General features: G+C 59.0%; 2 protein-coding genes across 5 annotated transcripts in view; one reads left to right on the top strand and one right to left on the bottom strand.

Moving 5' to 3' along the window:
* Positions 1-339: 339 nt before the first annotated feature.
* NOS1AP (nitric oxide synthase 1 adaptor protein) overlaps positions 340-24,999 on the bottom strand; it is a 46,570-nt gene continuing 21,910 nt past the window's right edge. Inside the window, exons 3-12 of one of the 4 annotated variants that reach the window (XM_075156611.1) lie at positions 14,959-15,051; positions 14,508-14,581; positions 13,830-13,938; positions 13,461-13,602; positions 12,058-12,221; positions 11,346-11,513; positions 8,988-9,153; positions 8,268-8,417; positions 2,588-2,855; positions 340-2,487 (exon numbers count right to left, since the gene is read on the bottom strand). In XM_075156611.1, coding sequence (XP_075012712.1) covers positions 1,995-2,487; positions 2,588-2,855; positions 8,268-8,417; positions 8,988-9,153; positions 11,346-11,513; positions 12,058-12,221; positions 13,461-13,602; positions 13,830-13,938; positions 14,508-14,581; positions 14,959-15,051 — 1,827 coding nt within the window. In that variant the 3' untranslated portion in view covers positions 340-1,994. Of the gene's footprint in view, positions 2,488-2,587; positions 2,856-5,382; positions 8,418-8,987; positions 9,154-11,345; positions 11,514-12,057; positions 12,222-13,460; positions 13,603-13,829; positions 13,939-14,507; positions 14,582-14,958; positions 15,052-24,999 lie in introns of those variants that run through there. The other 3 variants (XM_075156612.1, XM_075156613.1, XM_075156614.1) reach the window with 3 other exon arrangements.
* On the top strand, positions 3,600-4,845 carry SPATA46 (spermatogenesis associated 46). The gene is made up of 2 exons (XM_075156986.1): positions 3,600-3,705; positions 4,376-4,845. The coding sequence occupies exons 1-2, from the start codon at positions 3,600-3,602 to the stop codon at positions 4,843-4,845; spliced, it is 576 nt and encodes a 191-aa protein (XP_075013087.1).

Raw genomic sequence — 24,999 nt, forward strand, 5'->3', positions numbered from 1 at the left:
CCAGCTCCCCGTGGCCGTGCCACTGGGCCTGGCTCCCAGGATAGGGGTGCCCTTTGCAGGTGTCAGACCTCCAGCAGCGCTTTTTGGGGATATTTCCCTTTACCCCGTGGCTTTAACACGGCAGACCCAGTTGTCCTATGCGATCACCCAGGCAAGCCTGGCACTGGAGGGCGGCTCCCCCCGGCACCCCTCAGCTGCAGGGGGCTGCTGCCTCACTCCTCTGCTCTGCAGCCCCCATGCAGGAGCGTCCAGCAGGTCCCCGGCCTCATCGGGGGGCTTCAGGGCTATGCCAAGCTGGTGCAGGCAGTCCCCTCCCAACAAGGGACTGCTACGTGTAAGTGGGTAAAAAAGAAAAAAAAATTTATTGTGCAATCTGCATTTTTTGTCCCAAACTACACACACACCCTAGACAACATAAATAGAGGGACTGGACCAGCAGTGAGGTTCCCTTGTGATCAGCAGGGTTGGAAGATGCTGGTTCCTCAAAAAGGGGCTATGTGCCCTCGTTTCCATCAACGTATACAATGCAGTGTAGGTCTAGGCAGCATACACATACAAATTTCTGTTTGTGGGGTGGGATCGGCCGTGCACGGCATAATCACATTATACACAGGGTGTGTTATACCTCAGCACCGACTGCCAGCTGGCCGCGGGCTCTGCTCGGCTCTGGCATCTCCTTCACTCTCAAGGGGGGCCTTCCCAGGGGACGAGCGCTGCAGAGCCCCGGCACCAGCCATGCCGACGGGCAAGGAGGCACGGTGGCTGCTCCCAGGGCAAAGGGATCTCTCAGGCCCGCGGCCTCCTTCCTTCAGCAGGACCACAATGTGGTGGAAGACATTTCTTCAGCCCAACTGCCCTGTCTGGCCCAGAAGCTGCGAGCAGAGGTGCCCCATCCATGAGCCCCTAGTCTCCTCCAGCCCAAAACTGGTCTTTGGAGCTTTTCCTCTCAAAACCACCTTTGCGGTGAGATGTACATAAAAGCTCTAAGCAAAGTGCCATCTCACAGCTGCTTCCTTGCGCCAGGCCAGGGGTCCACAGGCTGGCTAACCTCTCCTGTAATTCATGGGGAAACAATCATAGAGCAGTATCAGAGGACCACGTGGCTTCTTATGTCCCAGTCTCGCAAAGACGTCACTGTCCCAAGAAATAAAGGAGAGCGGTGGCACTGGCCTACGTGGAGTGGGCTGCCTGCCTGGGCAGGTCAGTCCAGTCCATGGTGGCTGGGGCGAGACCAGGAAACAAGCAGAAGCTGGAGGGGGGCCTCGCAGGGAGCTTGACTCCCCACCAGAGCCGTGCGGCCCCAGGCATCCAGCCCTGCTCCCTGCCAGAGCCCGCGCCACGAGCTGGTCTCCTGTGGCTGGGGCTCCGCTGCAAAGAGAGATGGCACTGGGAGGACTAACTCCTAGGGGTTGGCACCTGGAGAAGGCCTTGGGGATGTCTGCCATCCCGGCTCCCTGGCACCGGGCACTAGGGCTGGGTGAACCTGCTGGCACACCGGGACGGGGTATCCCAGCAAGCACATGATATAAGCTGGGACATGCTCAGGGACGGGGCAGCCAGCCCAGCTGTGGGGACACTTGTGGGACACTCACCCCAGCACAGCTGACAGGGTTGGGGGCAGGCTGGCGTTTCTGCACCTATGCACGAGGACTCAGGCTGCTGAGCAAACCCACCCTCGGTGCCCAGCTCAGCGTGGCCCCTGGCTGCAGACAGGATGGTGGCACTTTGGCAGGACGGGAGTTTTGCAATGATAGGTGAACAGGCCCGGGATGGGGCTGCAGAAGCCATGGCAGGACAGGCTGTGCCACTCCTGGGAATTTGGGGAGAAATGGGGTGTCATGGCTCCCCACACTCCATGCTGGGACAGCAATGGCTCCTGCCACCCTGGGGCTCCCCTCTCTCCAAAATAATGACCCCAAAAACGACAAGTGGCAGTGAGAGATGTGTTTGGGAGAGCCAGCCCCCACGGTGCCTCCATTATGGCTCCCCCGCCGCTACTCGAAGGACAGCAGGTCGGGATGGGGCCCCTCCACGTCCCGGCTGAGGCTGCATGGCTCCGGCCGCCCTGTGCTCCCCGATGGCTCACACTCCAGCCCTGGTCTCCGGGAGGGCTTCTCTGTGCGGGGTGAGGTCTCCGTGGCCCTCTCGCCCGCTCGCCACTGGCTCTCCAGGCTGCCCTTATGGATGAGGTCAGGCACGGGGAAGGCAGTGGTGGGCTGGTCCCCGCTCAGCTCTGGGGTGCTGGTCATGCTGGGGACCCCAGGGCATTCTGGAGGGGATGGGTCCCTCGTCCTCGGCCACTCCTCTGTGGGGTTGGGGTGGGCTGTGGGCAGTTCAGGGGGCTCCTCCATGCTGCTCCTTGGGCTGGTCCCTGCCGGCTGCGGTGCGATGAGCATGTCCTGTGGGGTCTTCAGGGCGCGTGGCGTCCGCTTCTTAGTGACGGGGGGCGGGGGGTCCAGCCGGGGGAAGGTGTCCAGCCCCACAGCCCTGCAAACACAGAGGAGCAGTGACATGCAGCCCCACGCCGGGGCCCCTCCAGCCTTTCCCAACGGCCCCGCCACAGGGTGCAGACCACGGGGACACTCACCCATCCTCGCTAGCTGGCTGTCCCGTGCCCAGCATGGCCCCGGCGCTGGCGTTCACTTCCATCACCCCCACGCTGGGGAGGCCGGCTGGCTCCTTGCGGCGCAGGAGGTCGTTCACCTTGGCCCCCACGGCCTTGCCCAGGTTGCGGAGGTGCTGGCTGCCAGCGGGGCGGGAGGGCTGCAGCGGGGCGCCCGCCGCAGCGGGGACATGCTGTGGCCGCGGGGTGGGTGCCGTGCTGGCGCTGGCGTTCTCAAACATGCTTTGGTCCACTGGAGGGGGAAAGGGAACAGAGAGGGGGCATGAGTCGGGCTGGAGGGGGGACCCCAGTGGGGATGGTGCGTCCCAGAGCTGCCCGCCAGCCCCCAACCCAGCAGCATGGGGGACACAATTTGGGGGACAGGGAGGCTGCTCCTGCAGCCCCGCAGAGGTTGTGGGCAGCCGGGCCATGCCAGGGCTGCGCAGGGCAGTGCATGCAGTGAGGACAGCATGGGGCAAGACGGGGTAGCAGCAAGCCCAGGGCTCCACACTGGCACTGCCAACACACCGAGAGCGTCTCTTACCTGACACCGAGCGACTTGGGAAGCAGATTGTGGAAAGAAAGAGAGAGAGAGAGGATTTACCAAGGGAATGGCAAGGGGACAGTGGGTCTGTCCCTTCCATGCTGCTGGGCGAGGTGCACTGCTGTCCCCCTGCCCAGACCTGCCATGCCGCCTGTGGAGATGGGACTTAAGGGTGGTCCTTATCAGCCAGGCACCCGCAAAACAGCGGGGGTTCTCTGGGGCACCCACAGCCTGGGCTCTGCACTGCCCACCCCATCAAGGCTCCCTCTCCAGCCCAGCCTGGCTGTTCCCTTGCACTGGACAAGCTCCCCAGAGACCCCGGGGGCTGAGCCCACTGCCCAGGAGCATCCCGCTGTGCACCGTACGCACGTGTGACATCAGCCCTTTGTGATGTCAGCTGATGACGGCATGGGTACCATGGTGCAGGAGCCACACAACAGCTACACGAGGGTGATGGAGCGCTTTGTCCTGCCCACCGTTTCCATTGGGTCTGTGCCCCGCAGCACCAGGACAAGAAGGCCAGAGTCCCCATGCCCCTGGGGCCCTGCCAGCCTGCCTGGTGAGCCTGGTGCCCGCCAGTTGTGGCCAGGCAGGGGGTGCAGGCAGCCAGCACTGCCTGTGGGGAGGGCTCCCCCCTCACACCCCCTGGGCACGGACACGGCACCGCTCAGCCTCCCGCGGCACAGCGAGGGCCTGCGGGCAGACGGGCTGTGGAGGGGTTTAGCTGGGCATGTCCTCCTGCGTGGGTGGGGAAAGAGGACCGGGAACACCCATTGCAGTGGGTGCTTTCTGGGGACCTGGGGGATCCTGCAGTCACATCCCACCTCTGAGCGACACCGGTTTCTCCCCCATGTTTTCCCAGCAGGAATCCTCAAAGCTGTGGGTGCTGCCCCCAGGAGCGCCAGCTTGGCCCCCCCGTTGCTGCCCCTGTTCCAGTGCAGCTCTCCGTGGGACGGCTCCAGTGGGCTGCTGGGTGAGCCTTGTGCTGTGTCAGTGCCTTGGTGCCCGCCAGGATCCTGTGCCCATCTCTACCCCTGCGTCCTGTGCGGGGAGGGATGGCACCCTCCGTGCCGGGGGGACGTACTGGGACAGAGCCAGCCACCTCTGCGTCCCATGGATACAGAGAGGAAGGGTCCCCAGCACCGCTCCCAACCCGGTCGGGGGGTGGGCTCTTGCAGGGACCCCTGACTCACTGCAGACCCTTTCCTCCGCAGCCTGCAGCCCCGCAGCCCCACCGGGCAGCAAGCTCCCTGCCCGCACTTGCACCGTCTACCGGCCCTGGTTCTCGCCCTACAGCTACTTCATGTGCACCAAAGGAGCCACCCAGCAGCACCTGGACAGCCTCTCCTCCAGCACCCGGGAGCCTGAGGAGCCCGACGACCTCTCAGAGATCGTCTGCTCTTCCTCTGGCTCCTCGGACAAGCCCCAGCCCCCCAAGAAGGACAGGCCAACCAGTGGCGGAGCCAGCATCACGGTTCGGGACATCCTCGCCGCTTCTCAGTGGCAGCCGGTGCCCCAGCGTGGCTACCAGTGCGTGTCATGCTGCCGCGTCTTCCCCACGCTGTGGTCGGTCACGACCCACATCCAGCACAGCTCCCAGGAGGGCTACAGCTGCAAGGTGTACTACCGCAGGCTCAAGGCCCTGTGGCAGAAGGAGCACAAGGAGCAGGAGGCTGCAGCCCCCAGGGTGCCCGTGTAAGCCCCGCCAGCCAGGCAGCTGCCGCGGGAGGGCACTGCTCCATCGCTCCCGCCAGCAGCAGAATAAATTGTTTTAGGAGCAGCCGGCCCTGTCTGCCTGCTGCTCTTGCCTACACAACACTTGCACTTGCGCCATCCTTTAAGAGAGGCTCTTCCCGGCTTTTCCTTCCCCAGCAGCCAAATATCTCCCGAGCCCCTGAAAGCGCTGCTTAGCATCCCTGCATCCCCGTGGGGCACTCTGCAGATGCCGGGAACCCCCCCCGGCACCCTTGAGCGGTCGGGTCAGCCCTGAGACAAGCCGGCGCTGTGCAGTGGCTGAAGGGGAAGGCTGAAACCCCTCTAGCCCCAGCAACATTCAGGGCACCTCGCTCTCATGGGCGACCCGCGGCTGGCACCGCAAGCCAGGGTCCCACGGCTGGGAGGATGCTTAGGTTGGAGAGGGTCTGTGCAAGGCCAAGGGATGGCTCCCAGCATGGAGGGGGAGAGAAGTACAGAGAGACAGAGAGTCAGCGAGAAGGAAGAGACAACAGAAAGCCTTGAGAAATAGAAAGATTTATTTAGCAAAAGCCAGTCGACTAATGACAACACCCAAGGGTTAAGTGCACTTACATTGACAGATTGGTTTCCCAGATAGATTGAGTCAACAGTTAGTAACACGACAGTTGTAGGAAAAGAAAGGACAAAAAATATAGCTATAAATCCCCAGTCAAGGTCCATAACAAAAGTGAGAGGCTAGAGAGGCGTCTTGGAGGCAGCGCTGAGTTAGGAGATCATTTACACATGTACACCCGCGGTGCGGCAGGACACTGGCAGGGTCCCACCCAGCTCTGGCAGCACCCCCTCAGCCTGTGGGGCACCCGCCACCGTCCCCTGCGGGTAGAGTGCCGGGCAGGAGCCCAAGCCCGCAGCTGGTCCTGACAGCTCCTCGTGGGGCACCGGCTGGGCAGCAGGGACGGGCAGGAGCGGTGGCCTGGGGAGACGGCTCAGCCCTGCCTGCTTCCTGAGGCAGCCCAGCCTGGAAGAGACCTCCTGCCTGCTGCTGCTCCTCCCAGGCTCTCCCTTCGTCTGCCCTGCGCGTGTGGCCAAGCTCCTGCCGTCACCTCTCCTGCATGACCTGTCTGCCCACATGGAAATCCCTCTCCGAGCTCACCCACGCATCCCTACCCTGCCTGCGCCATGTTCTGTGCGTGCTGCCATCCCCACCTCTCCCTCCTGGTGGGACCAGCCTCCCACCCCACGCCTTCACCTCCAACTGCTGTGGGCTGGCAGTGGGATGTCGGGGTGCCCAGCAGAGGGGCTGGCACACAGCTGTGCTGGGCAGGGCATACAGAAGTATTGGAGCACCCGGGTCCCAACCAGCACCCACTCCCACTCAGCCCCCTCTGTGGCTGGACACCAGGCCACTGCTGGGGACACTGAAACATGGCCTTCCTTCCCGCTAGGACTCTCTAGCTCCCCACAGCATTCAGCCCTCTGCTGTGGTGGAGGGTGCGTAGCACAGCTCGTACCGAGCCCGGGGGTCTCACCACACCTCGCTCCTCAGCGGCCCTCAGTCCCAAGAGGACCGGGGCAGAAAGAAGCGATGGACCTTCCTCAGCAGCCGGGCTAAGCCCCGGAGGAGAGCAAGAGCTTGTGCTTGGGAGAAGCTCAGCTAGGGGTTAGGTGCAGGCAGATCTAGCAGAGACAGAGCTGGTGAAGGCAAGAGCAGAGGGAAGCAACAAAGCAAAGCAGAAGCAGGATAGGAGGGTGGATGGGGAAGAAGACAACTGTGCAAATCCCCACCTTGTCGAGTGTTTCCACAAGGAGCAGGGGGGACATCAGGACTCTGGCTCGCACCCCTTCAGCCGTGTCCACTTAGAGGCTGCAGCAACAGGCAGCGGATAAACATGCTTGCAGAAAAGAGACAAGCTCGGGATCCCTTGGAGGCTCCCACAGATGCCTCAGCCATGGGCATCTCAGGGCCTGGTGGGGGATCCTGAGATCTTGGATTCACTTTTCCGGAGGGTGCAAGCCAGGTGAAGCAGGCCACCTGCAGACACCAGCAGTTCGCTCCCCTTCGAGGGGCAGCAAGCGTGCGCATCCCTGCACACGGCCGATGCCAGCACTGCATCCCCCAGCCCTGGTCCGGGGGCAAGCGACTGTTTGGAAATGGGAGGGTTTGTCTATAAAGCAAAGCAGGGAGCTTGTGGTGATGGTGCAGGGAAGTGCTTGAAAACCTGACTTGAGAGCATCAGAAAGGCTTTGAAACCTGGCAGCCATGCCAAGGAGCCCAAGGACCGGGCAACAAGGGAAGAACACCCACAGCCTCGTGCTGCGTGCCCTGGCTCCCTGCTCCTCGCCGAGCCGTGCCCTCCTCTCCGCTCCACAGCCTGGGAGAGGAGCGGGCAGTGCCCGCGCACCCTCCACCTCCCTCAGGCAGGGACAAACCCTGCCCTGGAAGTGCCACAAACACCAGCACTCTGCCAGGAGCTGCCTGTGCCCGGCCACCCTGCATGACCTCGTCTCACCCCTTCAGCTCTTTCCCAGGCTCGCCCCCACTGTCCTTCGCTGCCTCACCTCTCACTCGCGCACCCACGCCAACAGTGCACCGTCACCAACCCTAACCACCCCCCTAGCACGGCCCTGGCCTCATCCCCCACCCTCTCCACCACGCAGAGAGCCAGACCCCCTGCTCACCGCCCCGTGCTGGCTCCTCGGTCGCTCTTGTCCCTGCGCCCTGCCCCGTGCCTGCTCTCTCATTTCCCAGCAAAAACCTCATTCCTCCAGCAAAAACCTCCATCTGCTTTACTGCTCCCCCCTGCAGCAGCACCAGCAGCAGTGGCTAGTCCAGCAGGGAGCCCCTTGCCTCTGCCTGACCTCAAACCGCAGCTTGCAGGGGGATGGGGACCAGGGGGTAGCACAAGCAGCTGTCAGCTCGCCGTCCGACGCGAAGCGGGGACGCTCCAGCTCAGCACACAAGCCCATGCACGCTGGAGCACAACGTGCCCAGCGCACCCCCTCGGCACGGCTCCGTCCTCGCTTCCGCACACCTCCCGGCCACGCGCTGGAAGCCTCGTGCTCCCTCCTCCGCCCCCTCTCTCTCTGGGCTGTCCCGTCCCTGCCAGGGTCAGGGGGCTTCGGCCCCAGCTCCGGCGGGTCCCGGCTGCTCCGCACCACCTCCTGCCGACCCCTACACCGCGATCTCGTCCTCCAGGCTGTCGCCCAGGTCCTGCCTGGGCTGGACGTGGAGCAGGCGCGGCGGTTCCTCCTGGGACCAGGAGTCGCGCTCCTCGCTCTCGTCCGTGTTGGACTCGTACTCGGAGGCGATGCCCGACTCGCGGAACTTGATGAGCTCCAGGCTGCCCAGCGCCGGCTCTGGGGCGGGCGGCCCCGAGCCCGGCAGAAAGCGGTAGCACTCCAGCTTCACCAGACAGTCGTTCCTACCTATGGGGCTGCCCAGGGAGCTGGGGAAGCCCGAGCCGGGGCCCAGTGGTGGCGGGTGGGTGTCCTCGGGCTGCGGGGTGGTCGGGTCGCAGAGGACGGGGAGGACGTTGGAGCGGAAGGTGATCTCCAGCAGACTGTCCTGGGAGCCTGCTGCAAGAGAAGGGCACGGCTGAGAGGCAGACAGTGCCACCCGGCTTGCCTGGGCGTCCCTCAGCCACCACGGCCAGCTGCAGATTGGACAGTCTGGGGCCATTTGGGTGTCAACCTCCCCACCACCACCATTTAGCGGGCATCACTTGGTGCCACTGGTGCCAGGAGCTGCTGTTGGCCAGCGAAGTGCCAGTTTTGCAGGATAGAAGGTTATCTGTCTCCCACCCCAGCTCCTTTGGGGAGCTGATGGGCATGTCTGCTGGAGAGGAAGGTCAAGGAGGGGTTCTTGGGCAGGTAAGGAGCTGGCCTAGACCACGCAGCCACTGGGGAAAGCAGACATACAGCTGATGGATGTACGTGACTGCCTGTCCATACAGCCCTCCCCATGCCCCCTCCCACGCTGCATGCAAGCACCCTGCCGCACACACACAAGCCAGGCCAGAAGGGCACTAATATTCCCTGACACAAGATCACTGCAAACGCACAAAAACCCCACGAGAAACACCCACACGCACGTCCTCCACGGACCCGGCTAGCTGCGAGGGGAGAGGAAGGGGCAGGAGCACTTACTGGTGGTGTTCCCCGCCAGCTTCAGCTCCAGCTCCTGCACCTGTTTGACCAGGAGCGAGATGTGCTGCAGCAAGTCCTTGTTCTGGAGCAGGAGCTGGTGCACGCGAGCCTGGGCCTCCAGCCGCGCCGCCGCCTCCGCGGCCAGCTGGTCCTTCAGCAAGTGGACCTGTGTGACAGGAGAGAGTGGGTGAGCGTGTGGGAGATGCCGCTCGAGGGCTGAGAGCTTCGACTCCAGCTATCCCTGCTCCTCTACCAGGGCTCACCAGCATCCCACCAAACGATCTGATGAAGAAGCCATTGCCTGCGGGTACCCGCAGACGTGATGAGGAGAGCGGGGGCAGGCGGCACTGTCACACCAGGGCACGCTCAGCAAATCCAGCGCATGGTGCCCTGGTCTCTCTGATGGAAAAGCCCGAGGCAAAGGGAGGTGGTGCTGAGCGAACTGTCAGTCATGCACGTGTGCCACGAATGCATGAGGAAAGAGCAGGCCAGGAGGAAGCCAGATGGACGCGGAAGAGAAGACACGCTCGACTGACGGGATGGTGCTGCGGGTGCACCCTGGCCGAGCTGTCTTTCCGGGCAGGTTTCCCAGAGACAATGTTTTGCACGAGGCAGGGTCCTGCCAGCCGCGTCTGTCGCTAGCAGGGGCTGGAGCACCAGCGCTGCCCCGGAGCTGCAGGCGGCTCCGGCTGCGACAGGCACGACACACCTGGAGCAACACAGATGGCAGAGTGCTGCTGAGACACGGGGGCTCTGGGAACGCGAGCTGGCTGCTCATTCCGGCCCCGGGAAGCAATGCCTGGACGTTAGCCGGTGGGAGCCCATAGGCAAGAATTCCTTTGATTTTGGCACAACTACCCATATGCAAGCATCTGTATCGCCAGCACCGTGTCCCAGGGAGGGTGGGACGCTGCTGGGTGAGACCAGCCAGGAGCCCTTGCCCAGGGGCAGCGGGGACAGCTCTCTGCTCTGAGCTCGAGGGAGGAGAGCCCCAGGAGTGTACTCTGGACAAGGCGACAACAGTGCAGAGCCACCCGGGAGCCACACCAGCTCAGCCTCCTCCCCTGCCACCCACCCATGGCTCCTACAAGCACTCCTCTCTCCAGCAAGGGCTGAGCCAGCCAGGCTCACGGGGAACCAGGAAAGCATGAATTTAATGCAAAAAAAAAAAAAACAAAACCCAAATCAAAAAAAACCAAACCAAAACTAAACAAAAAAACCCCCACCAAAAAACCAAAACCAAAACAACAACAACAACAACAAAAAGGCAGTTTTTCCTTGGCTTAGAAAGCGACCTTGGGGAAGAGGGGGGAGCTCTCTGCAGACTGCCAAACCCTGGAGCTGCTGCTGCGGCTGCAGGGCCCCAAAAGCAGCACAGCTGGGGGGCACCTGCCCTCCTGGATGGGTACCAGGAGGCAGCGCCAGGTCTGCTGGCAGGCGGGTGCTGCCTGCTTTGCCCTGTGCTGCCTGACTGCAGCCAGCAAGGCGGCAGGGCAGTGCCCTTGGCGGGGCAGAGTTGAAGCACAGCGAGCTCGGGAGGGTGGCAGGAGGCCAGGCAAGGGGCTGGGACTTGCTTTGCCACTGCTGCGGGAAGCCAGAGAGCCAGAGCCACCTCCTCCTCCTCCTCCTGCCAGCAGTGGGAGAGTGGGGCACAGCGGCACGGTGGGATGGGGGCCCTCTGCTGAACAATGCTGGGTGAAGTGGAGACCCCGAGCCGAGCTAGGAGAGGTGGAATCACAATTAAACGCTAAGCGGGTGCCAAAGCTCGGTGCTGGCAGTGCCAGCCTGGAAGCCACCCTTCCTCGCAGCTGGATAGCTGTCTCCATCACAGGCGCCTGCAGCAGGGCCCAGGTGGTGCTCAGGTGATGCCGGGAGAAGATGCGAGCAGAGCCCAAAGGTCACGTCTTGCAGAGGGGCAGTGGCTCGGGCCACCAGGGAACAAGTAAAGAGTTGGATGAAGTGGCCAGAGTTGCTTAAATGAGAAATACCTGCACGGAGAACGAGTTGGCAGGGGCTAACGCTGAGGCCAGGTGTTTGCAAGAACACAGGGGCCAAGGGACCGAGAAAGTTGGTGGCATGCAGACCTAACGCTAATCCACCCGGGCTTAACAGAGCCATTGCTGGGAGCCAGGGCACAGCGAACCATGCCAGGAAAGCGAGACAGAGCAGGCTGTGCCACGGAAGATAGGGGACACCGCCCGGCCCGCTCCCACACCCTGGTGTCGGGGTCCATCCCAGCTCAGGTGGGGTCCCCACCCACGCCTGCCCCCCTCCAGGCAGGGGATGCTCCGGCACCGAGGGGCTCAGCAGCGCGCCCCAGCCCTGCCACTGCCCCCAGGAAAGAGCGGAGGGGAGAACCTGTGCCACGGCCACTTGCGTCTGCTGCTGCTGCTGCTGCAGGAGCTGCTGGAGAAGCTGCATTTGGTGGTGGGCAGAGAGGGGCGTTCCCAGGTCAGGCAGCTGGGCAGACGAGGGCAGCAGCATCTTGGGCGACGCTGTCAGGATATCTTCAGGGTGGAGGCAGCCCTGCAAAACACCGGTGTTGAAAGCGTGATCTCGTGCCCCTCGCTACGGGGAGCCGCCAGGCACACAGGGGCTGCGGCGCAGAGCAGCCCCCCAAAATACCCAGGAAAGAAGCTGCTGCATTCAAAGCAAACGCACACTTTGCTGGGGGTGCTGAAAAACTTTGAAGACAGTATTTTTTCAGTTTTGACAAAGCCCAAGTATTTTTGTAGAAAATTCCCGAAAAGGCTGACGCTTCCCATGGGAATTTCCACCGTATCAAAAAAGTCTGGTTTTTTTTTCTTTTTTGGTGGAAAAAAAATCCCTATCAGCTCTGCCCCAGACGCTTTCCGTGTGGCTGCACATAGCTGAGCCTCGGCACGGTGCTCTCCGGGAGCGCCCCAGGCCCTGAGCCAAAGGGCAGCCCTGTGGCGGCAGATGGCTTTGATCCAGGAGCCGGGGAACGCTGCACAATCCCTCCTAATCCCCGGGCCCCCGGAATGCGCATCAGAGCCACGGGGCCGGAGCTGCGCCATGCCCTGAGCGCGGAGGGCAGGGACGCACGCACCTTGGTGTCGGCATAGGCGCTCGCCTCCTTGCCCACGGCGTCGAGGTCGGTCACGCCGCGGCTGAAGTCGAGGATGTCGGCTCCGGGCAGCGGCAGCTCCACGGCATCGATGTCCGTCTCCTCTGCCGAGGCAGCCGCCCTCTCCGCACCAGCGAGGCGGCAGGCTGTGGGAGCGGCGTCAGAGCGGAGCACAGCCCGCTGGGAGCTTGCTACCATGCACCCATGGTATGGCGAGTGATGCCCACCGGTCCCCACCGCCCCCGTGCCACCCACCCTCCAGCTCTGGGGGGAAGCAGGTACAGAGCGGCTTGGCTGCGCTTCCTGCTGCTGCCCAGGATGGGGTTTGCAGCCGAAAACACACCCAGCCCCAACACGCCAAACCAGGGGAACAGCGGCCAAAACCCCCGATGTGGGAGGAACGGCCACTGAAAGCCGAAGACACAGAGAAAGCTAAAGAAAGGTAAACAAGAGATTATGGGGAAAAAAATCCCGGATGCTCAGAAATCCCCAGGGAACTGCATATCGTGGCCGGGACACTGTGCAGAGGAAAAACAAACAATGACCGGTCCAGGACAGCCCAGTGATTAGGTCATCACGGCGGCGCTGGCTGCAGGGGCAGGCAGGAAACCACAGCACAGCCCAGGCTGCTCCTGGTGGGATGGGGGGGATCCAGCACCCAGCACGGGGCTGCAGGGCAGGCAGCCCACACACAGACGGGCAGCAGGACCCGCCAGCATCCCGACGGGCACTGGAGGTGTTTGATCAACCTCTTGCAAAACATCTGCCTCCCCTCCAGTGCAGCTGCCGGCACCAAGGAGCACAGCAGCTCCCCGGGGCTCCGCAGAGCCCGGGGTGATGGGGTGCACCAGCAGCCCCCAGCCAGGAGCATCCCGTGCAGGGGCTGAGAAGGGAGGGGGGTCCGCAGGCTGCCTGCAGCCCTGGGAGCTTGACGCAAGATCCCGAGCATGGCTTTGTACACACCGGGAATTGCAGAGGTGGTGACGGACCATGAGCTAGGCCCGTGGCAGAGAGCCGGACCCAGCCCCGCCAGCGCCTCGGGACGCGGGGAAGGTCTGTGCTTAGGGCCTCTTCTGTGGAAGCAGCGAGAAAATGTTTGCAGCCTGTGCAGCTGAGCACAGAGAGTATTTAGGTGCCCAGCAGGGTCTCAGGCGCTGCTAATGGGCTCCCAGCAAGGGGGATGTCTGCGAGGATGCCGGCTAACACCTAGTGAAGGCTCCTTGCTGGGCAAGATCCCAGCTTGAGCCCGAGGCGCCGCAGGCCAGATTGCTGTGCAAATCCCTTCCCCGCAGGTGTCAGCCAGCAAGGAGCAATGTGGGAAGATGGTGACTCTGCAGACCGCGTCGGACCCCCACGCCGCCCCTGCCTCCACCCTCGCAGAGTACCTGGGACGTCCAGGTCATCCCCGTTCCTCTCGCTGTCTCCGTCCTCCTGCCCGTCTGCATTCTGCTGGGTGTGCTGCAGGCTCAGCTTGTGGCAGACCTCGAACGCCTGTCCCACAGTCCGGACGATGCGCATGGCTTGGCTCTGCGGCGGGCGAGGAGAGGAGGAGCGTTACCTCAGCTGCCCCTGTCTGGTGCCCTCCCCAGCCTGGCCAGGTTTTCGGGGGTCTCTGTGCGCTGCCACAGGGACCGAGCACAGCCGCAGGCACCGCAGTGCTCTGGGCTGTCTGCTGCAGTGCAGCACCACGGGGTCCTGCCCCAGCCACCCCACCGAGACCCCCGAGAACGGGATGAGCATCCCAACACCTTTACCTTCTTCTTGGATTTGAAGACGTTGCACCTGAAGACATTGCTAGACCCATCCCTGGCAATGTAGCTGAAGATCTTCAGGTCCTGGGAGTCGTGCGACACATAGAATATCCTGCAAGGACAGAAAGGAGGGGAGGATACCAACATGCCTATTACCCACACGCCCAGCCTCTGCAGCACGTCCCTGCTAAAGCCCATCAGAAATTTTTTTGGCAGTGATTTTGCCTTGGCAGGGAAAATTAGCCTGCTGACTGAGCAGCAGCAAGCATTTTGCAAAGGCAGCATGGGGATTTCTCTGCTCAGACCCCAGGGACAGAGCCAGGGGCCCAGGAGCCCTCCAGGGACCAAGGAGAGCAAACCTCACTCCTCTGCCTTGCCTGTTCGGAGAGCTGGCCTCCTCGCTCGGGCACCTGCCCCAGCCAGCGTACCACCCCCTCCCCGGCACGGCTGGGGCCCTTCCTTGCTCCCGTTCAGCTTCCCCGGGACACAGACGCCCCATGCTCTTAGCTTTTGCCAGAGAGATGGAGGAAAAGATCTGGGGACTTTTGGAGAGCACAGCAAGCGAGGGGAGCTGCCCTCCATGGGGACGGTGGTGGCTCTCCATGGTCAGTCCCCAGCACGGTGCCGGTGTGGGGTGGGGTAAGTGGCACGGCAGAGCCACGCAAGCCTCTGCAGGCTTACCTGTAAATGGGATCGTGCATGACGAGCATTTTGTTCTCGTCCCAGGCCCATTCTTTTTTCTGCAACAAAAGAAGCTGAAAATGAGTACGTCAGACGCTGCCCTCGAGATCAAGAACAGGCAGACCCAGTCCAGGGACAGACCCGGGAAGCGCTTATTGCAGCTCTGCTGGTGCTCCCCTGCAACCCTTTGCCGAGGGCTGGATCCTGCTGGGGCCGGCATTGTCCCATACCACCTCTCAGGGGGCCCCCCGAGCCCCTGCTATGCCCGCATCAGGACTGGCTGTGCCATCCTGCAGGAACACGGCTCACCCATGGCTGATCCCAGCCCATCCCTCCCTCTCCCAGCCCACCAGAGTCTCCCAGAAATTCAAGGACCCTGCAGGTCCCTGCACCAAGAGGGGAGGGCTCCCGCTGCCGAGGCACCGCTGCTGCAGGGACCGGGGCTGCCCACCTTCTTCTTCTTCTTCAGAATGACCTTCACGCCATCCACCGACACAATGAGGCTCACTTTCTTCTTCTTGATGTTCTTGGCTTTAAACTCGTACTGCGGGGGACAGAAGAAAACACCTGAATTAGTTTTCCTGTGCCAGGAAAGCCCCAGGGAAGGCTGAAGAGGCTCCGATGGGAAGGGGCGAGGGGGGCAAAGAACCCCAACCCCACGTGCCTCCCCAAACACAAGAAGCGATGCAGCCCCCGGATGGGGATAACACTTTGCTCAGCCCAGGATGCTGCTGGGAATGTTCACTCGTGTTTCAGAGGCACCCGCTCTGCCCCCCCGAAGGGCCGCACGTCCCTGGAGAGGGACCGCCACCTCCCCAGCCCTGCCAGCCCCTGGGGCCGGGTTTGCCCCACCGGCTTGTGGCCATCGCTGAGTTCTGGTAAGAGAAACCTCATCCCAAGTGGGGTTTTTTAGGGCTCGGTATAAAACTGAACATGATTGCTGAGGACTGTGTGAACCTCTCCAGGGCAGATGGGATAATGCAATTACCGACTTTGATTAGAATTCACTGGACAGGAAAAAAACTCAACAGGAACTTCCAAAGATCAGTGACTAAACACAAAGCTCTGGCCGAGCCCCAGGGAGAGAACGAGATTCCCCAAATCCAGCCACTTTTGCGTTTCGAGTCTTGCAAGTGAGGAGGGGGCTGGCAGGGGAATGGGCTAAATAAAGCCATTTAGGCTGAGCACCTCCTGCTGTGGGACTTTTGGGGAGTCCCATCACTGGTCTACCATGGGTGCACCCGCATCAGGTACCCGATGCGCTGGTCCCACACGCAGGGTGCTGAGCACAGCCGTGGGGACAGACCCTCTGCGGCTGCCCAGCGGCAGAAAAGCCCTGCATCTTGCACCTCGCACGCCCAAGGAAGAGGAATTTAATTAATCCTCTCATTATTTCGCCAGTCTCTCTGCAGAGGGAGCACAGGGCAGGCGCCCCGATGCAAGCCCTGCCTCTGGTCCGCGCCGAGCCTCCGTGTGACATTTCCAGCACGGCATGATGTATTAACTTTGGCAGCCAGAGCCAGCAGGCAGGAAAAGCTGCTGGCCCTGACCTGCGATCGAATGATAAAAGACCTGAAAATACAATTCCTCAAAGCCATTTTAAAGTCGCCGATGGGGATGGGAGATACAGATGACTCAGAAAACAGCGGGGGGAACGCAGCTCTGCCCTCCCCAGCGCGCAGACCAGGCAAGCTGTGCAAGCCCATCCAGGGCTGAAGCCATGGTGATGGGCTGGAGAAAGCAGAGCTCAGGCTCCCACCCTGGCTACAGCCAGCCTCAAGATCCCCAGCACATACCCATATGCTGCTTGCAGGGCTTATTCCTCATGGAGAAGGGTCCCACCAGAGTCCCTCACCAAAGAGCCCACCGGGGTGCGTTTCCACGCCCCATCTCTCACATTCCCCTTCCCTGTCGTTACAAGCAGAGGTGAAACTGCATCCAAGAAACCCCTCTCTGTGCCCTGCTAAGACACCAGACCAGTACTGAAATCACAGCAGCGTGTCTGGTACCTAACAGTAAAGAACTTGATTCAGCCCTGAAAAGGTGAGCTCCAGCCTGGCTACCTTGCAGTAATTAACCCAGTGCCTTCTGAAACTCTGCATGCGATTTTTCCAGGAGCTGCAGGCAGAGCTGGATGCTCTCCGCAGCACCCAGAGCGACTGCATGGCACCTTGTGGATCTGCAGCCTGATTTATTGGTCTTAATGATCATTGATTATAAACATCAAGTCGCATTTCCAAGCTGGTGGAGCCATGGGGTTTCTATTCTGGGCCATCCTAAGTGCTAATTAACGTGGGCTTGGAAGAGACAGTAACCCTGAAAAATATCTTGGGGTTAGAAAGACTATTTTTAGCCTGTTTTTTGGGTGAGTAACAGCCCCAGGACAGCAACGCAGACAGGCCAGGATGTTTCAGCAAAGATGCTACCCAGCCCGGGCATGTTTCAGGGACAGGATCAACGCAGAGCTCCTCGGAGAGGCTGCCGCAATCCCTGGCTGCAGGCAAGGGATTCTGCCCGGGCTCGCCCCGAGCCCCAGAGGGGAGTGCCATGGGGAAAGCTGTTTTGCCTCTGCCACGCTGAAGCCAAAGTCCTCTTGTGCTGAAGGCTCACGGCAAAACTCCAGCAAGAACCGACGGGAGCAAAGAAATGAAATTCTCAGAAGAGCCGACCAGCCAGATTTGTTAAGCCCTTGCATAAATCCAGGCCTTTATCCCGACGCCGAGGCAAGAGCCAAGCTCCTCTGCAAGCCCGAGCCATGTGCTCAGAGCACTATTGCACACCCTGCCCCAACCAGAGCTCGTTAGCGCAACCACTCCAACGAGTGCAGACGCTCTTTGGGATACATTTCCCATGCAACAAAGCGCAGCTCTAGCCAATAAAACGCTAATGAACTCATGCCCACTGGGCCTCTAATGAAACACTAACCGTAATTTAATAACAAATTAGCAAGGAAGAGGATTCAATAAAACAGCAATTCAGTTGAGCCGCCTCTCGCATCCCTGGGCTCTCCGAGTCCCACAGGCCAGGAGATGCATTGCTGATTTTGGGGACCTTTCAAATCTGAGTTTGGGTAAATAGGAGGACAGCTCTGCAGAGCCCAGTGGGGCCACCAACACATCCATGTGCTGCTTCACCCCTGCTTACAGCCACAGCGCGCAATTTGCTCTGCCTCGTTCACAAGGCTAATTCAGCAAACCAGAGGGATTTCACCCCAAGCAGTAGCCCTGGCTAAGGTCAAAGGAAGCAATAGGTTTGCGCGGTTCCTTTAAGCGAGATCTGAACCACAGAGACTGTAAAGGCTGAACCCAAAACCGCCCAGGGCAGAATCTGTGCTCAGACCTCCCGGCTCACGGTGCGGCAGTTCAAATCAGCAGCAACCGCGCACCACCGGCCCCGCTCAGCGCCCTGTGCAGGGCAGCACTGCTCACTCGCAGCCCGGCCGGGCCGCCACGCTGCTTGCCGGCTACAGCAGGAGAAAGGCAGGTCTCACCGCGAGCCCTTGCCCAGCCCAGCAACCGATGGTCGCAGCCAGCCCCGGCGCAGTACTCGGGGCTGGGCTGGGTACCCTGCGTGCACCCCGGCTCTCCCCAGCGCCGGAGGGGTAGCTGGCCCCACACTGCCTCCTTGGACCTCTCCCAAGCGATGGCCAATCCTTTCCATTAGCAGACTACAGATGCCAGTATGGGCTTTTTGTTCTTGAAGACTGCTTGGCATCTCAGATGGTCTCACCGACGTGCTGCACGTCGACAGGACGTGCCCTTGCTAACGCCTGCCCTGCAAGCCTGTTTACTAACAGGGCAATGGGAAACCTCTCTCCATATGACCAAGCGGGACCTCCTGGGCTTGGAGCTATTCTTGACCACAGCTCTGTCAGTCCTGGGCATGGAGGTCTGTCGGGTCTGCCCACACTTGTCAGCACCCCTCCTTCTGCTGTGAAATGGAGAGAGAAAGCTTGAGAGACGCAAAGCATTAGGATTTTAGCTTTCCCTGTTGCTGGGAGGAGAGCAGAGGTGATGGTGGAGTGGGAAACGCCACCAAAGGGACTCTGAGACCTTCTGCACAGCTACAGCATCCAAAACCCGTGGGCACCAACTGACCCAGAGGAGAAGAAAACCTGCACGTTTCCAGGGATGTTGGACCAATGCCACATAACCCTTGCTGGGAATACGCCCTGCATCCCCAAAGCTGCACTAAAAATCACACCATCGCTGCCAACGAGCTTCTTGCCGAGCCAATACAAAACCACGTGCACGGCAAAGCAAAAGTGGGATTTCTCAAAGCCACCAGCGTGGGACCTGCTCTGCTGCCGGGAGGGGACGGGGCAGCTCAGGAGGAGCTTTGCTGCGCATTGCAACAGGAGCCTCCGGAATTGGGTGCAGGGAGCTGGGCGACGGCAATTCACCCCGTGCTCTCTGGGAACGGCATTCTGATTTTAGGGGACTACTTTAGGAGGAAAACCACATTTCCCTCCCTTGAGGGAACTCAGCTACTGATGGCTCCAGTTTGGAGAGTTGAATCCCAGCCTACGGTTTAATAAAGAAATGATACAGAAATAATTATCCAGCTTGGGATCAAGGAAGGAGAGAGGATTTGTGCAACTTCCCCATGATCCCCTCTGGTTTCACACCAGGTACCATTTCACTGTATTACTTATAACTAACTAACTGGGGTAATGGCCAGGAGAGCTTTCTTGGCCTTCAACCCAGGTAGTTTGCCCATCTTGGGCACGACTCTGGATCTTTAAGTATCTGTAATAATACTACAAGTTTGGGTCAATTGTATTAATTACTGGCTATAGCAATGTGGCAATCCCAGAAGATAGGTAAGAAATAATTTCAGGGAAATGCACAGAAAATGGAAAGAGCAACAGAGAAATCCATCTGTTCCTGGACTTGCACAGCTCCACAGTCGGTCTCCAACTGAAGCTCTAAGCCCTCTACTAAAATTTTTAAGCGAAGATTGAAAACGGACATTTCAGATATGCCAAAGTTTAAAAATAAAAGTATTCAAGAAAAAAAAAAAAGCAAAGGTGGTCTTACTAATGAAAAAGAAGTATTGGATCACTTGTAAAGTCCAACAAGCTAATTAGTGAATAAAGATTATCCCTTAATTTTACGCTGCCCACAAAAAACCATGTTCATCATGTTCATTAGAAAGGAAACATCTATTTTGTCAGAGCACGAGGGCCTTACCATTGACCTCAGGTTAACGGGAGTCTATTTTCAACATCTGTCTTTTATACAGAGTTCACTATTTAAATAACTTTAGATGGAAAATAATGCCAGCTGGTGTATGCATCATTGCGCAACACATTCCTCCTGGCAGAGTATTAAAATTGCCCTTTCTGGAGAACAGAATAACATATGTTGCTTAATAGAGAGCGCATGTAACCTTAGAGTAAAATTATGTATGAATCTGAGTGTGATGGGTATGTGTGAAAAGCATGGAAAGCTCAGCGTCCTTAGAAACATGTCATCCGTCCCGTCACGCTGTTTCTACACGGTAAAAGTGTAAGAAAACTTGTAACCACGCACGGCATGCTAGGTTAGGCAGATCAGGGAGATGATGTCTTTCTAGATTCATCAGCCCCCCACATTCACAAGCAACTGAAAAAGGTTAACCTGAATAAAAATGCCCTCATTTCATCCCAGCTCATCTAAACCGCAGTGGGTACAGATTTAAGTCTGCCCACTAGCACTCTCCATCAGTAAGGGAAGGTACCAGGAATGCTATACGGTCCGGTTGTGCTAGCAGAATACAAATAAATGGGAAAATTTTAATGGAAGTTCCCCTAAATGCATCGAGCTGTCCCTGTCCTCTTCCATCCTCTATCCCCCTCTTCAGAAAAAAAAAAAAAAGAAAAGAGGTTTACAAGCTTGTACTGGGGAAAGAGCAGTGGTCTGAGAATTCAATTAATAGGGAAAAAGCAATTTCCACAAAACTCACTGCTACTCTGCTAGCGCAGGAGGCAGGTGAAAAAAATCTGCTATAAGAAAAAGCATAGAAGGGGATGTACTTTTTTGCCAGAAAACGGTATTTCTTTGTGTTTATACAGAAAGGACATGAAACTCTGAGCAAAGCCGGATCCCACGGAGCCACCTTTGCTGAACGCCAAGGGCTGGCTGGCAGGGACCCTGCGCCGTGAGCAGCCCGAGCTCCGCCAGCGCTGGTGCCCGCTCGGCTCTGCCGCAGCTCCCGCAGCCCACGGGAACGCAAGCGCAAGGGCAGGGCTGGCAGGGGCAAGGGGCTGGAAGCCGGTGCCCACCTCCCTCGGCACCCCGCGGCCGCTCCTCCCCGCCGCCGGCCGGCACAGCGGCTAATAAAATACCTTTAGAGTTAGACTTTAACCCAAGGTCAGCTCAGGCTAATGAAAGCGGGGAGACGCGGCAGACTAGCGAAGGCTTTCCCAGCGCTTTGGGTACTGTTCTCTTGATGAAGAATTAACTTGTTACAAAATGACAGCTGAGCTGGAGTTCAATCGGCACAGGCTCCGTGGCTCCGGGAGTTAATGCCTGGGCGGGGGAACCACATACCTCGCAATTTCTGCTGCTGAGAATACAAGGAATGAAAATAAATCTCAGAAATGTGCAGGAGATCAGGCGTAACCCGCAGGAGGGAAGCCTGAGAAACCTTGCTGGGATCCTAATAGCAGTAATTGGGAGGAAAACAGCAGCACCAGGCAGGGGACGAGGATTTTGCTTTGCTGAACCACACAAGGACGTGACACCAGCACCGGTGCCCTTGGACAATTCACAGCCACCTGCGGGCTGTGCGGGAAAGGGAACCTGGGAGGGACACGGCCCTTTCCTGGCCGGGGGTGCGGAGCCGCCCCCGGGGACAGGCATGGAGAGCAGGGAGCGGAAGGAGCAGGAAGGCAGCGCCCGCTGCCCGTAGCCCTTCGTGGGGTAAACAACACCTGGAGCTCAGCGCCGGGGTCCTGTGGGACTGCTAGGAGCGGACCGCAGCCAGGAACATCTCTTCTCTCATATATTTCCTTCTGGCGCTTTGTTAACGGGAGGAGCAGCGTGACTTTCGGCATCGGAGGGGCTGCAGCACAGCGAGCCCAGGCCCGAAATGTGCCCGTGTGTCCTGTGAATCGACAGTTTCTTGGGGCAAAAGGCTGGGAAAGCCCACGCGCAGGTAAGGCACACGCTGCGCCCGGCTTGCCAGGTGCCCAGGTGCTGCATGCTGGGACTGGCGGCATGTATAGGGGATGTGGCAAATGCAACCGTGCCCGATAAGGACGGGCAAGCTGCAATGCCACTGTGCAGGATGAGCCGGAGATCTCATTAGAATCCTGCAGCCCAGGCAAGGAAGAGGCACAGAGAAAAGCGTCCCAATGAATTTCAGCAGGGAGCACTGGCCATCCAAAAGGAGCCTAATCATTTCAGCTAAACGAGAGAACACGACCAGTATCTCCAAATACAGCCGCAGAAAGAAAAGAGCACGGGAGAGGAAAAGGGAACAATTTAAAATACAGCTTTGGCATAGTAGCACAGAGATGCAACCTGGCCAGGAGGTGTCTCGCGGATTGGAAGAGAGTCCCCAACCACCCAAGCCACAGGGGTCTGGGAATACTGGGGTGTGGGGGAAGACCCCTGCAGAAGGGTCGCATCGGGTGACAGCTAGCTGTCAGCGAGGCCCAAGCCCCGCAGGGAGCCGTGCTCTCAGCAGCCAGCACCAGTCCCTGCTGCTGTGTCCAGCTGCGGCGGCTGCAGGTCCCCATCCGTCCGGCAGACGGCTGGGCACGGTCTGCCACGCGGCAGGGAGCCGAGGCAGCACCTCTCCTGAGAGCCCGGCCGTCAGGCGGGTTCGGCAGCAGAGCAGCAGAGGTCCTGCCGGCGGGGCACCCAGGCGTGGAGCATCACTCCCCGCCGCTGCCCTCGCTGTGGGTTGCTGCCCCGAAAGCAGAGAGGCACCTGCCAGCCTGCCCCGGCCCGCACCTCCCTTGTGCATCGCCCCAGCTCTACTGGGGCAGCAGCAGATGTCGGGGGATAAAGCGGCTGGAAAGCGGGATACCCCCTAGGAGGGTGGTCAGCTTCATCCAAGAGGCATTTCTGAACAAGGCTTCAAAATATCTGTCAGTCTGCTGTTTCTGGGCTGTGCTTTAAGCCCACAGGGGACTCAAGCTTGTGGAGGGGAGCGCACTGGAATACCTGCTTAGCCTGCTAATCTGATCAGCAGTAAATGGACTAAAACCCATTTTTAGAGGACTGCTTTAAACCACCCGACCAAAGTGCTGTGCTGCTGCCTATGTCTGTCGAGGACTCCCCTTTGCCACGGGCATGCGATCCCATTGTGGCTCCCGTGAGCACACGCTATCACCCCGATTCCCGTGTGCAGCTGTAAGGCACGTGCCCAGCCACGGGCAGGCAGGGTGCTCGCCCGTGGGGTGCCAGCAGCACCTCCTTGCTCCCTCCCAGGGCTGGGAGAGAAAGAGGCAAGGGCAGCGGGGAGATTTGGGGATGCCTACGGTGCGTTCACTTTGCTTGTGCTCCCCTCTCCTGCTGCCAAAACCTGGGACAAAACCAGCCTGCAGCACTCATGCCTGCAGAGGGGTCGGCTCCCATTGCAGGGCACGGAGTCACAGAGATGTTTGGGGGCAGGACCAAGGTTTCCAGCGGCTCCATTGGCAAACCACTGGCACCGCATGGACAAACACACTGGACACACCTCTGCCACCCTGCCAGCTCGGGTTTGAGCTGCTCCTCAGGCTTAAATTTCCCACGTCGTCCCGTCTACACTCCACTGCTAGTGGTTTTGCCAGTCGCTAGACTTTAATCAAAGGGCACGGTAACTTGGAAGGTGGGGAGGAGTAATGAAGTATGGGACGCTCGTTTTTGGGCTTAACGATGCTTTTTAAAACTCCTCCACAGTTCCTCAGAGTTTGCATTTGCACATATGGGAAAATGCAGCTTTGAGGTGCGTGTGTTCACCTGAAATAAGATATGATTTTGGTTTGTGCTGACAAGGTCAGTGCCTATTTTCCCATCCAACTTCAGATTTAATTTTGGTAACCGTCTGTGACGGTTGCAAGTACTGATGGGTATAAATGGGAATCAGCCTAAAAATACCCATGTTGTGAGAGCAGCGGAGCAGAGTTAAGGTTGCCACTTTGAAACAATCCCTGGATCACAGCATACCCATTTATCACACAAAATATGTTTTCCAATAACATTGAATATTTCACAATAAATTCCTTCTGCTCAGTTTGCTATTTCCTACCAGATAGCTGCCTCCATCCACTGCCTCCAACCTCCTCTCACTACCTCCAAGTTTCACGAGTTGAGCTGGCAAACTGGGGCACATATACAAGACATCTACAGTCCAAGCTGCTTCACAGGAATCTCAGAGAAATCAGAACTGGTAAAAATTAAATCAATATCAATCATAGAGTTAAAAGGGTAAATTTCCCCTAGGTAACAGCTTATTCTCACCCCCTCTTTTGCAGACATCCACTTACAGGATGATTTACCTCCCTTACAAGAAATCCTTAGGGGTTCCACACCTCCCTGTCCCAGTCTTAAACTGTTGTGGTTTTTTTTTAAAAAAACCTTAAAATCAGAGATTCAAAGGAGACCTGAGACACATCAGTGTACACCCCCCCCCAAGGCCGCTTGCCCCGCTGCCCAGGGCTGCTCTGTGCGTGCAGGGAGACGGGCTGCAGCAGCACGGCGCGCACGAGGGGTGCAGCCAGCGGCGCAGGAGCACGCTTCCCAGAGACATCCCTCAGCTCATCAAAGCCAACCACAGGTCCCGTGCATGTGTTATTGTCCACTTCATTGGGGATTAACTAATACCGAGCTTATAAGAGAAAGCTGGGGACCCCACCCCAGCACAGCCATATCATTTCTCCCCCAGCTTGGGCACACGCAGCGATGGCTCCGAGCAGGAGTGACAGCTCGTGGGCTGGGAAAGGCAGTGCTTCTCAGCCAGGCATGAAGGTCAGTGGAGACTGTGCCACAGGCTAGTCCCCAGCCTTGAAAACATCTCTAAACTCCTTTCAGAAATCCAAGGAAGCAATAACAGCACGGACCGGACCTGCGTGGGACGTGGCAAGCTCCCACCTGCCTTAACACGCTGCCATCTCCGATGACCAAGCGCGGTGTGTGCGAATTAACCGGTGCGTGGGTGCATATGGGATACTGGTCGAACTGGTTGCAAAAATAACGAGGCTTTGAGCTGCTCCCTTCGGTTAATGAAAATAAGGAGTGGGCTCTGCGCGCATCTGCAGGCACTACTTTTGCACTGCTTTACACAGCCCTGGAGATACAAGACAAGAGATGAGCTGTACACGTTTTAATATTTACCACCTGTTGCTAAAATAAGCAGAAGCGCATTCCTTGAAAACCGCATATCTGACTGGAATTTATGGTATTTTTAATTAGATACGCATTGGTTCGACCTATGCAGGCAAAGGCAGCGGGTGCACAACCTGTTTGGTGACGGCTCCTTGCAATCGCCCTTTGAGGAAGGTAAGAAGCTACAAGAG

The sequence above is a fragment of the Calonectris borealis genome, chromosome 8, assembly GCF_964195595.1.
Source record: "Calonectris borealis chromosome 8, bCalBor7.hap1.2, whole genome shotgun sequence".
Taxonomy (NCBI): Eukaryota; Metazoa; Chordata; class Aves; order Procellariiformes; family Procellariidae; genus Calonectris; species Calonectris borealis.